Consider the following 12,672-nt stretch of genomic DNA (forward strand, 5'->3'; position numbering starts at 1 on the left):
CTTCCCAAAACCTTGCACCCCACTTCCTGGACAAGGTTTGGTAAAAAGCCTCACCAATTTACCTAGGTGACTACAGACCCAGACCCTTGGATCTGAGAACAATGAAAAAAGCATTCAGTTTTCTTACAAGAAGACTTTTAATAAAAATAGAAGTAAATAGAAATAAAGAAATCCCCCTGTAAAATCAGGATGGTAGATACCTTACAGAGTAATTAGATTCAAAACATAGAGAACCCCTCTAGGCAAAACCTTAAGTTACAAAAAAGATACAGACAGAAATAGTTATTCTATTCAGCACAGTTCTTTTCTCAGCCATTTAAAGAAATCATAATCCAACACATACCTAGCTAGATTACTTACTAAAAGTTCTAAGACTCCATTCCTGGTCTATCCCCGGCAAAGACAGAATATAGACAGACACACAGACCCTTTGTTTCTCTCCCTCCTCCCAGCTTTTGAAAGTATCTTGAAGTGAGCTGTAGCTCACGAAAGCTCATGCTCAAATAAATTGGTTAGTCTCTAAGGTGCCACAAGTACTCCTTTTCTTTTTGCGAATACAGACTAACACGGCTGTTACTCTGAAACCTGTCTCCTCATTGGTCATTTTGGTCAGGTGCCAGTGAGGTTACCTTTAGCTTCTTAACCCTTTACAGGTGAGAGGAGCTTTCCCCTGGCCAGGAGGGATTTCAAAGGGGTTTACCCTTCCCTTTATATTTATGACAACCACGTTAGGAGGGGTTGCAAGCGCTTTGGAGGACATGATTAGAATTAAAAATTATCTTGACAAACTGGAGAAATGGTCTGAAATAAATAGGATGAAATTCAATAAGGACAAATGCAAAGTACTACACTTAGGAAGGAATAATCAAATGCACAAATACAAAGTGGGAAATGACTGCCTAGGAAGGATTATTGTGGAAAAGTATCTCGGGGTTAACAGTGGATCACTAACTAAATATAAGTCAACAATATAATACTGTTGCAAAAAAAAAAAACCAAACAAACAAAACAAACAAAAAAACCCCATCATTCTGGGATATATTAGCAGAGGCGTGCTAACCAAGACATGAGGAGTAATTCTTCCACTCCACTCAGCACTGATAACGTCTCAGCTGGAGTATTGTGTCCAGTTCTGGGCACCACACTTCAGGAAAGCTGTGGACAAATTGGAGAAAGTCCAGATGAGAGCAACAAAAATTATTAAAGGTCTCCAAAATATACAAGGAAAAATTGAAAAAATGCATTTGTTTAATCTAGAATAGAGAACATTGATGGGGGACATGATAACAGTTTTCAAGTATGTCTACGGTTGCGATAAATAGGAGGGTGATAAATTGTTCTCCTTATCTACTAAGGACAGGACAAGAAGGAATTGGCTTAAATTGCAGCAAGGAAGAGTTAGGAAGCTTTTCCTAATGTCTAACCTAACTGAAAGGGTAGTTAAGCACTGGAACAAATTACCCAGGGAGGTTGTGGAATCTCGGTCACCAGAGGTTTTTAAGAACAGTTGGACAAACACCAGCCAAGGATGGCCTAGATCAGAGGTGGGCAAACTACGGCCCGTGGGCCACATCCGGCCCAGCCCCCTGAGCTCCTGGCCCGGGAGGCTCGCTCCTGGCCCCTCCCCCACTGCCTCAGCACGCCATGCTGGCAGTGTAGTGTATTAAACTGCTCTCTGTAGGAATGTGCTACTGGTAGCAATTTACTACACTACACCAGCACAATGCTCTGGGTAGCCGGGCAACGCTCTGGGCGGCATGGTTGTAGCGCTGCCAGCCGCCGGTGCTCTGTACTGCGCGGTAAGGGGGCAGGGAGGGTTGGATAGAGGGCAGGAGAATATGGGGTGGTGGTCACAGGGCAGGGGTGTGGACGGGGCCGGGGCGGTCAGAGGGCGGGGAACGGTGGCGGGGGAGAGTTGAATGGGGGCAGGGGTCCCGGGGGAGCAGTCAGGAAGGAGGGGGGGATGTTGGATGGGGAGGTGGAGGGCAGTCAGGGGCAGGGGTTCCAGTAGCAGTCAGGGGACAGGGGTCTGTGTGGATGGGGCAGGGATCCTGGGGGGCTATCAGGGAACGGGGGGTGGGGGTTGGATGGGGCAGAAGTGTGGGGGGGTGTCTTTGCCACAGCCTGATACAGCCTCCCCTAACCAGCCCTCCATACAATTTCTGAAACCTGATGTGGCCATCTGGCCAAAAAGGTTGCCCGCCCCTGGCCTAGATAGTACCTAGTTCTGCCTCAGTGCAGGAGACTGGAGTAGATGACCTCTCGAGGTTCCTTCTAGTCCTACATTTCTACATTTTTATGTATCAATCCAGCTGGCTCTTAAGGCAGAGTTTCTTTTCCGTCTAATTCTCAAGAGGACATCAGTGGATATTATTCCTGAGGCCGTGTGTGAAGGTAACAAAAGCCCTCATTAACAAGAAAGAGGAATGACGTAATGGCTAATAGCGTTGTTGCAGCCGTGTTGGTCCCAGGACATTAGACAGACAAGGAGCGTGAGGGAATATCTTACTGGACCAACTTTGGGTAGTGAAAGAAAAAAAATTTCAAGCTAGACAGAGCTCTTCTTCAGGTGTGCAGTTTGAAAGCTTATCTCTGTCACCAACAGAAGTCTGTCCAATAAAAAAAGAGATATTGCCATACCCACTTTGTCTCTATAATGGCTGCTACATACCCACTACTATATTTCCCAATTTCAAGCTCTGTATCCCATGCTGCTGCAGCTTTGAGTTCCTTTTGCCTAGTGAGCGGAGACCGAGACACAGACTGTCAAATGCAACTCATGATTTTGGGTGTCCAACACAAGACACCTTAAAGTGGCCTGATTTTCAGAAAGGGCAGAGCACCCACCCACTGTGTCTCAGATCCTTTCATGTTGGGCACCCAAAAATTGTGGCACCAAAATCAATAGCTATTTTTGGAAGAAGAAGAAGAAGAAGAAAGAGTGCCTAAAGCCTTTCCTAAACTTCAAAGGTCACTTTTTCCAACCTTGTCAGGTGTAAGCCAGATGAAATGGATTCCCTTCCCCCTTCATCACTTTCAAGAGGTGTTTTCACAATTAATAGTTTGATAGCCCAGTCTTTAAAAAAATGAATATTAAATCTCTTTTAACAGTTGTAACACTTCGCCCAAAGGAGTCTTCCCATATAGAAAAGACAAATTTCATAAAGACATGTAGAACATAATTCATTGAGTAAAGGCTTCCCCCCGCACACACAGATCAGAACATAGTTATAATATTTGGCACGGTCTGATCAAACACCTTGTTTGAAATGGAAACTTCCAAAAACAAAAGTCAAGCCATACCCTATGCTCATTGCTAATAAAACTGAGTCACCATAGTGCCCACTGTGACAGAGTTGGTCTCAACAGACATTTTATCATAGCTATCTGGCTGCATTTCTCCACACTGTCTGCAGGACAGTTTGGAAATGGGGAAGAAGGCTTGTGACAGCGATAAGATGATTGAGTCTCTCTCAAAACATCGGACTGGCCTGTGACTGGGTTTGACCTTCAGCTCAGAGAGCAAACTGAGGATGGACAATTGAAAATCTGAGCACCACAGTTCCTTTTGGGCAAGCAGGCTGATCTGAAACTATGTGGCTTAACAATATGCAGAAGGCCCAGGCTGCTAAAGAGAGCATCACGTTTTCAAAACTAGGGTGGCTAAAGTTATGCTCCTAAATCTGTATTTAAACACTTAATTAAACGTAGCCTTTTAACACAGTTGTTTAAGCACCTGCAACACCCATTGATTTTGACAGCAACATGGAGATTCCTGATGTTATTTCCACCGTGTCTGAAGGTCAATCTTGTCACACTGAGCGCTGTGGTGGGAAAACAGAAATAAGCCCTTCTTTCACATTTACAATAGGGATTTAGGAGCCTAACTTTAGGAACCTAAGTTTGAAATTTTAGCCACACATTTATCTGAGATAGTTGGGGAACTGAAAAATTTCTCTTTTCTGTAGTCAGACATCAGGAAGGTAAAATTTGCACATTTGTTAATTTGACATTGGTTTCCATTTTTCTTGTACGTTGTTTCTGTACATTTGATACTCTCAGTAAATAAATGTCCTGTTTTACATTACTCACAGGGAGTGTTGCTTTCAAGTAATGGTATAGCAAAGGGTCTTATTACCTAGATTGCTCCACAAGAGATATTTGAAGGGATTCACAGGGAGGAAGCAACATTAGTGGGGTTTGAAAGCTACAATCAATAAAAGAAATCCAAATAAATGTCTTATGACAACAATATGGACAGAGATCAATTAAGTTATAACGGTGATCTTTATCAGGAAATATATTGGTCAGTATGCATCAAATGCAGGACTCAGATCAACGTCAAGAAAAATGAACTTCCACCACCCCAACTGCTATCGCAAGTTTGTACGCTTGTGTCAGGGAGGACCTGCTTCTGTACCTGCTCCATACATGGTACTTTCATTGACTTCAAGAGCAGTACCACAGGCAGGGCAGCTGAAGAAGTGGGTCTTACACAATTACTGAACATTTATATTGTGTTAGCACCTAGATGCCTCAAAAAGGTCAGTGCCCAATTGTGTTCTGCATTTTACATACCACGTACTAAATGGCATTGCCTGCCCCAAAGGGCTTATCATTAAGGCTACGATTTAATCATGGGTATTTTTAGTAAAAGTCATGGACAGGTCACGAGCAAGAAAGAAAAAATCCCAACCCATGACCTGTCCATGACATATACTGTAAATACCCCTGATTGAATCAGGGGGTTGAGGGAGGTACATATTGGGGAGGGGGAGCCCTGGGGGGCACACAGTACCAGCTGCTGTGGGGGGGAGCCCCAGGTGGCCAGTGGCAGCTCCAGTCGCCCCTGGTGAGGGGAAAAAAAAAAAAAAAAAAAAAGAGGCCCAGGGGGGCCAGCGGCTGCTCCAGCCACCCCGGGTCCGCTACTCAGGCAGTCCCCAGGGCCAGCCACGTCGGTCAACCACACTGGCCGCTGCAGAAGTCACAGAGGTCGCAGGAAGTCATGGATCCTTAATTTCCATGACAAACACGGAGCCCTGCTTGTAATTTAGGAGATGTGTAAGCAGGGTCTGCATGAGCTCTACCACATCTAGTGATGAGCAGGGGGGAAAGACTTCAGGAACAGACCGTGTTTGCATTGACACACCTACTCTTCCTATATACATAGTATGATGGAGCTTCTTTGCCAAAATGATCACTTTTGGCTGGTGTTGCGCTGCAAAGCACTTTAGCACTGAGTGCAGGGGTTATGAAATGTTGTTATCCGTATTGTATGAGTAAAGGGCAGCAGAACTGTACTTAGCCAGCCTTGATTGAGGGGGTCACCCTAATCTGAACCTTACTTGTAAGCAGGGTGTAGGGATGCCACACCCAGTGAAGGCGAGTGAGGGTGGGCACAGGTGTTCCTACCTGGTAGAGTGGCCTCTGTCCAAAGAGTCCTAGATACTATTTGACCTTCCCCACTCCACTGTTTAAAGACAGAGCTAATTAGACTCAATTGAGAGCCATTGTTTCTGTTCAGTGATTACCAGAGCTGAATCACTGATAAGCAGGTCAAGGGGCTATGTCTTAGACAATGATGAAAGGAAAGACGATGCAGAGGTTGTCCTAGCAGTGAGGTTCTCTGAAACCAGTGAAATCATGAAGAGCAAAAATCACTAAAGATCTGGGTTCAGCGGTAGAACCTCAGAACACAACATCACAGAAGTTGCAGCAAGCATCCAACAGCAGCAGCACGCAACCAACAGCAGCAGAAAAAAGCAGTGATAGCAGCGGTAAATAGCCACTTGCAAAGGCATGCAGTGACCAGAGAGACATTGCTCAACGACACCCCCCCCACACACACACACACACCCTTTCTGGGATGGGAGGGGAACCCCTGCAAACACACCTCTAAACTCAGGTCTTGGCTAACCAAGGATGCAGCAGAGGGAGAGGGGAGTGATGTGTTAAAGAAACATTCATTCATCGGACTTTCCCACCAAAAGGTGGGAAACTGAGGCAAAGGACAGTGCCCAACGCATTGTGGGGTCAGGTTTGCTTATGGTCACATGCTTTTGAATGTGGTTATGGTGTTTTCCCAAACTAATGCTTGGTTCCCTTTCCCTTTTATTAAAAGTTCTCTTTTGTTATACACAGACTTAGTGCTTGCAAGAGGGGAAGTATTGCCTCTTAGAGGCTGCCAGATGTGGTATTATGTTTTCCCACATCACTGCATGTGCGCTCAAGCCAGTTCTGTTTTGTATCATTAAGAGGAAACCCTAGCTCAGTCATACTTGGACTGAGGCGTGTGAGCCGCAAGTGACTCTTTAATGGGTCCCCTGCATCTCTCTGCAGCACGACATTAAAACATTGTGATTTTTATTAACCTAAGTTATTAACCAATCAGGATGATTCTGCTTTGTTATTAACCAATTGTAGTTGGTAAATAATAGTCATTTTACTGTAAGAATAATTTAAACTGTACGACCGGAAATATTTATTTTATATATGTCTAAATTATATGACAGGAAATGAAACCATGAAGTCACACTACTGTGGCTCTTTTGGGTAATGCTGATTGGTTATTTGGCTCCTGAACCACTGAGGTCTGAGTATCACTGCCCTAGATATTGAACCTGACCCTTGTTGCTGCCCATGTCACCTGGCAGAAAGGCTACAGGTGTAATTGTAGAACTGTAATTGATTAACAACATCTATTAGCCATCTGAAATTAAATGTAATGCACATTGTTAGAGTATTTTTCAAAGCCTGTCAAAGAAGACCTCCAGTACTTGTGGGAGATGTCCAGGATTCAACACATATTGCTTAATCTTAAGTAAGATTATAAATTATACGTATGAAAATAGGGAAATATTTGTATTTTCTTATTATTACGGTATATGTCTCTGTGGGTTTGTTTACAATGGGTTACATCCTCTGGAGTTAGATCAAAAGGGTTGTTAAAGGAACCAAGCAGGAAAGACAGCATAAAGGTGTAACATACCAACACACACAACAGCTAGATTCATAGCCATGAAGAAGCAACTCCTCAGCACCAGGTGACATAGCTGTTTTGCCAAGGCTGAGAAGAGCAAAATTAAAGGGAATGATAAACCACTAAAGAACACTGGGCCTAGACAAGGGAAGGGGTTGAATGAGTGGCCAGAGGCTTCCCAGAGAGCCAGGGAGAGCTGACAGGACCACACCAAGACACAGAAAGAGCAGGTGACAAGCAGGACCATCTGCTTCTACCAACCAGACACGGGGGTTAGCTGGGCTGAGAAGAACTTTCCAAATCTGGCAAGGAAATATTATGGTGCAAATTTGACACATAAAGGTCTTTGATAGTTTTCACCTTTTGTTCTATATGCTTTGAACCTTCAGAGGAATTAATAACTAATGCTTGGTTTTGAAGACACTGTTTTTGAGTTTCTTTAATAACTAATTAATAACAGGTTATGAAAAATATGGCTTACAGCATGAAGTATGAAACCTCAAATTCTACTTCATATCACAACAATACAAAGTTTTTAGAGCGCATATTTAATCAGAACCTATTACAGATAGGCAAGTGGCAACAGCTGCCATTGAGGCAGTTGTGAGAGAGCAGGGAATTTATAAGTGTTATAGGACTACACAATGGCTCTTGGTATTCTGGAATCAAGTCAGCCAATAATGTAAAGTTATGATAAAAGGGCAAATCCAGGCATGGCCGTGGCCTTATCAGACATAGATTTTATACAGACCTCCAAGAGCTCAGCTCTTGTGGACAAACTTGTTCTTTGAAGCATAACCAAAAATTATGACCAACAGTCTGGAGGTCAGTTTTTCTATGAGTGAAAAAGTAACTCAGTGTTAGAGAATGCAAATCTGCTTCTTTTATAAATGTACTTAGATATCTTAAGCAACTACTCTTGTACAGCCACCTGGGACTTTGGAGTGCTTCCTTCCTTACTGAAATTAAATTTGATGGGGACCCTATCTTGTCTTGAACCAAAAGTTAGTGCACATAGTACTATTATTATCTATTATGCATTGTTTAGAATCTATGCTGAAAAGAGAGTCACATGCATCTTTATGGTTCATTTGATATTATATGTTTATATCGCAGTGACACCCAGAAATCCAAGTCAGAATCAGAACTCTGTTAGATATTTGGTTTCCTAGACTGTAAGCTCTCCAATGACTGTGTGTGTAAAGCAGTACATGACAATGGAGGAGAGGATATCAAATTTTATATACATATATAGATTCGCTTGTGTTTTGTTTTATATTCCTTAAGTACCCAAGTATCATCTTTTACCAAATGCCTCTCAGCTTAGCCACCATTCTTCGTATGAACGTTTGTGCAAAAGGAAGAAAGAAACTGCTATATGAATGATGTAATTTTGATATAGTACATGTGCTGTAATATCAGAAACGTAACAAATCTAGCTTGCTTTGTTCTAGAGGAAGCCTTCAATATTTTTAAATAATGTGAGACAGACCCTGACATAGCTTTACTGGCATGAAGACTTTAACATCTGCAAAAAAAAGCGGCAAACTCATTTAAATATTTCTCCTCAGAGGTCTGCTGTGTCATGGCAAGAGGGTGTTCTAAAGCAAGCACATCATATATTATAATCTTGGAACAAAGAGGCTCATCTATGCATTCCAAATACTAAAACTTTTAAGAGTTGCTGTTTGAAAACATGTAATAATTGTAACAATAGCCACATTTTCCTCAAGCACCAGGATCATGTAGTAACTAAATGTTTTGACATTTCCCCTGACATTTTTTGCATTCATAACAAGAAAGCCTATAATACCATATTTCCTGAGATTTATGAATATAGAAATTTCACTTTTCTGTCAAAGATCAGAAGCTAGGGAACCATCTTAAGTATCAAGGCCTAAAAGTTACAGTAAATTTATTGCATTTAATTAAAATCCAAGATTTTTCCAATTTAAGTATTTCACATTTTGTGTCAAAAAGCATCTCAAGAGGTAAGCATGATACATTCAAATACCCTTGGTGACCTATTAAAAAAAAAAAGGTGTGCGTATTTTAGAAGTGTAGTAAACGCACACCACTATCAATAGGTATTTTTAAGCCCTTGATGTAAATAAAACTTTCATATACAATGAAAAGAAAAAAAAAAACCACTTAAGTCTAGAATACTGTGCTGTTTTTAAATACTCCCACCTGAAGCAATTCTGAAGATGACTACATTAAGGCAGTAACAAAGTAACATGCATGATATGATCGTAATCTTTCCTTTCTAATTAATGTTTGTACTGTGCTTTACACCTCCAAAGTGTTATTCGAGTGCTAAGTAGTTCTATGCTAGTAGATAATTCGCCAATCTTTTTAACCTTTAAGTTTGCAGCAGTGCGTGTGTGTAAAATGAAATGCACAGCAATGCAGCAAGAGATCAGTGAGTAAGAAGAGACTGGGATGGGTTAAGAAAATCATCAACAGAGGAAAGTTCCATTGTTTTAACAAGTGATCAGATCTTAGGATAAGTTAGTAAATGCAAATTTCAAGTAGGTGTTTTACATTATGATGCAAGAGCTGGTCTACCTAATGAAAGAAAAGAAGTTCCACTAGCAGTAATAGAGTTACCAAACACAGACAGACAAGTCATTTTTAAAATTGATGATATCTTATGGTCAAAATTGTTTATGTTCTCTGAGTAACTAAGTGTTTAAGAATTCTCTGTGTGTGTGTGTGTGTGTCTGTGTGTGTGTGTGTGTGTGTGTAAAAACCATCAGCACAGGTTTACCTGCAGGCTCCTGCACCACTCATTAATTATAGCAGACTGTGGGACTAAGCAGATCTGAACTAACAGCTACACAGAGTGCAGGTGTGAACATCTGTTCTGCTGTGTCGTTTATTTTTGTCCTACAGATGGATTTTTTTTTAAAGAAAAAAGAACATGCTCTGTTTGTTTCACTGCCTATTCAACCAAGAGGGTTTAAGATGCACTGTGTGAACGTTTCCTGGTATCTAATTCCATTGTAATCAATTGGTAGCCAACAAGTACTGGGTGCCAGAGACAACAAAATAGCAGTTCTTTGGCAGTCAGTTACCAGGACAGAGTGCATGAACATTTAATGATGCTTCTTTTCATCTTGTGAAATACTCACCATGGCAGCACTGTTTAAGTTATATTTCAGAGTAATGATGGAGATGATCTGTGTGCACATAGCACAAGAAATATAGAATAAATCATCTTATCAAACTAGCTTCCTAAAATCAGAGAAATTGGTTGAAAAGCCAGAGCCCTTTTCGTGTTGAACACTCTAATGACATAATACAACCATGCAAGTGGTACAGAGCACAGCTACCCCAAATATACATAATGGGGGGAAAACTGTTCATCTTGGATACTATACCCCACATATGAACTCACAGGCATAATGGGTGTTTTCTTCTTTGCTATGGTCCAGAGCAAGTCCCCAAGCTAAGCTGCCTGAAAAACTGTCACCAAAGACAAATTATGCAAGAGGGGGCTTTATTGGCCTGACATGAATTTTACAGGACTTGTCACTTACCATAAAAGGCAGCTCACTCTTATTTGGTTTTATTTTTTCACATTCCTGGGTCTCCTAGTCGTTTGACAACAAGGAAGCGCGGTGTAAAAAACAGAGCCCAACCACATGCATGTTGGAGGATGTCTGCCTTCTTCATCAGAATAAAACAGCACGTTTGAGAAAGGAGCAGAGAGGAACAGACAAGAGCAACACCCCCCCCCGCTCCACACACACACACACACACACACCCCATGTTATTGTGGAAGGCTCCCTCCGCCACCCATCACTGCGCGACTGAACCCCTCAGCGCAGAGTGGCACCGAAACACCTGGCTACTCCGCTTCCCTCACACCGACCAATCACGGCCTGAGCCCATTTCATGGGAAATCAGAACTGAAGGAGGGTCCCGTCCAATCCATCACACACACACACACACCCCGTTGTCGGCGGGCGGGCCAGGGAGGGGGGAGCGCAGCCGGATCGCCCGAGGGCCTAGCAATAAAGAGACAAGTCAAAAGGAAAGAGGGTCAGAGACACTACTCGAGCCGGCGTCTCGTTACAAGCGGTGCGGTCGCGGAGCTCACGGGCACGCGCGTTTACACGGGGAAAGGAAAGCGAAAAGGAGCGGGGGGGAGGGGGCTCCTCCCCCACAGCCCGGGTCATCCCCCCGGCCCCTGGCTCGGACCGCCGCGGAGAGCACAGGAACCGCGCCCCCTCCCCAGCCGGCGTACCCTGGACCGGCGGGGGCAGCACCCCCGGCTGCGCGGCTCCCGCTCACCATAGATCATGGCCAGGCCGGTCTCGTGGAGGAAGCGCACCCGGCGGTGCTTGAAGAGCCAGATGGTGAGGATGGTGAGGGTGAGCAGCAGGATGAAGGTCAGGAGGCTCACGCTGTCCTGCCGGTGACTCTCCTCCGCCTCCTTCTCCGTGGCGATCTCCTCCATGGCGCTGCTGCTCCGCTCCCCGGCCCGCAGCCCGCGGGCCCGCAGCAGGAGCAGCAGCCCGGAGCGCACGGCGAGCTGCATGGCTGGAAGCCGCCGCCCCCTCCGCGCCGCGGCTGATCCCGGCTGCCCGAGAGCCCTGGGCGGCTGCTGCTGCCGCCGCCGCCGCCTGCGCGCAGCCTGTCAAGCAGGGCGCAGCTCCAGTGCGCAGGATCCCCCCGCGCACCCGGGAGACGCCGCCAGCCAGCCAGCCGCCCCCTCCCCTGCCCAGCCTCTTAAAGGCGCAGGCCTCCTCCCCGCCTCCTGAGGCCCCAGTCCCCACGGAGTGGGCGGCAGAGCCCTCGCGTTGGGTCGGAGCTCGCCCGCCTGATGCCGTGGTGCTCCGCAGGAGCAGCCTGGGAATCACCCTGCCGCCGGCAGGGTGAGAGTCAGCTGCCCTTTGCCTTTGTACTAGACTATGCAGAGTCATGTCTGATGACTGGCTAGTCCTGGTGTGATCGCTAGTTAGGGTAGCTATTAGATTGTCCGATTTCCCCAGCTGAAGATTTGTCTTTCCCTCTACAAAATCCAAACGCTGTGAGGACCTGGTTCTCTACCTTCTTGCCCTTTGTGTAGCCATTGATTGGCAGCTGGGCAAAGTGGCAGTACAACACTGTCCATGCACACTGGTGGGTAACATCTTGTACAGGTGCTTGGCACAGGTGTAAGTGACTACATAACATGCAAAGCACGAAGTGCTTCATTTCTACAGCATTTTTCACGTTATTTTAAAGGGACATTGTACATCATAATGGTTAGAATAAGGCAATATTTTTAGAAAAACTACATTGCCTATGATATTGACACTGCTTTGTGGTTTTAAAACTGTAAGAATTTTTGGGGTGGGAGGAATCATCTTGCTTTACTTTTTTCAATTGACTCACTTTGGATGATCAAATACACTACTCAAAGGCACTAGCAGCATTAGGGACCAGGTTTTAGACTTTCTAGCTTACAAACTACTAATCTATTTAGTAATAATCATAGAAATGTAGAGCTAGAAGGGACCTCAGAAGGTCATTGAGTCCAGCCCCCTATACTGAGGCAGGATCAAGTAAGCTTATGCCATCCCTGACAGGTGTTTGTCTGACCTGTTCTTAAAAATCTCCCATGATGGGGATTCCACAACCTCCCTTAGAAGCCTGTTCCAGTCCGTAACTAATGTTATAGCTAGAAAGATTTTCCCTTAACA

At 44.3% G+C, this 12,672-nt stretch overlaps 1 protein-coding gene across 2 annotated transcripts in view; it reads right to left on the reverse strand.

Annotated features, from left to right (window-relative positions):
* The window catches only part of SLC9A7 (solute carrier family 9 member A7), a 128,184-nt gene extending 116,532 nt beyond the window's left edge, over window positions 1-11,652 (reverse strand). The window contains exon 1 of one of the 2 annotated variants that reach the window (XM_073353345.2): window positions 11,279-11,652. In XM_073353345.2, coding sequence (XP_073209446.1) covers window positions 11,279-11,525 — 247 coding nt within the window. In that variant the 5' untranslated portion in view covers window positions 11,526-11,652. The remainder of the gene's footprint in view (window positions 1-11,278) is intronic. The other variant, XM_073353354.2, reaches the window with a different exon arrangement.
* Window positions 11,653-12,672: the final 1,020 nt, after the last annotated feature.

The sequence above is a fragment of the Lepidochelys kempii genome, chromosome 1, assembly GCF_965140285.1.
Source record: "Lepidochelys kempii isolate rLepKem1 chromosome 1, rLepKem1.hap1, whole genome shotgun sequence".
Lineage (NCBI taxonomy): Eukaryota > Metazoa > Chordata > Testudines > Cheloniidae > Lepidochelys > Lepidochelys kempii.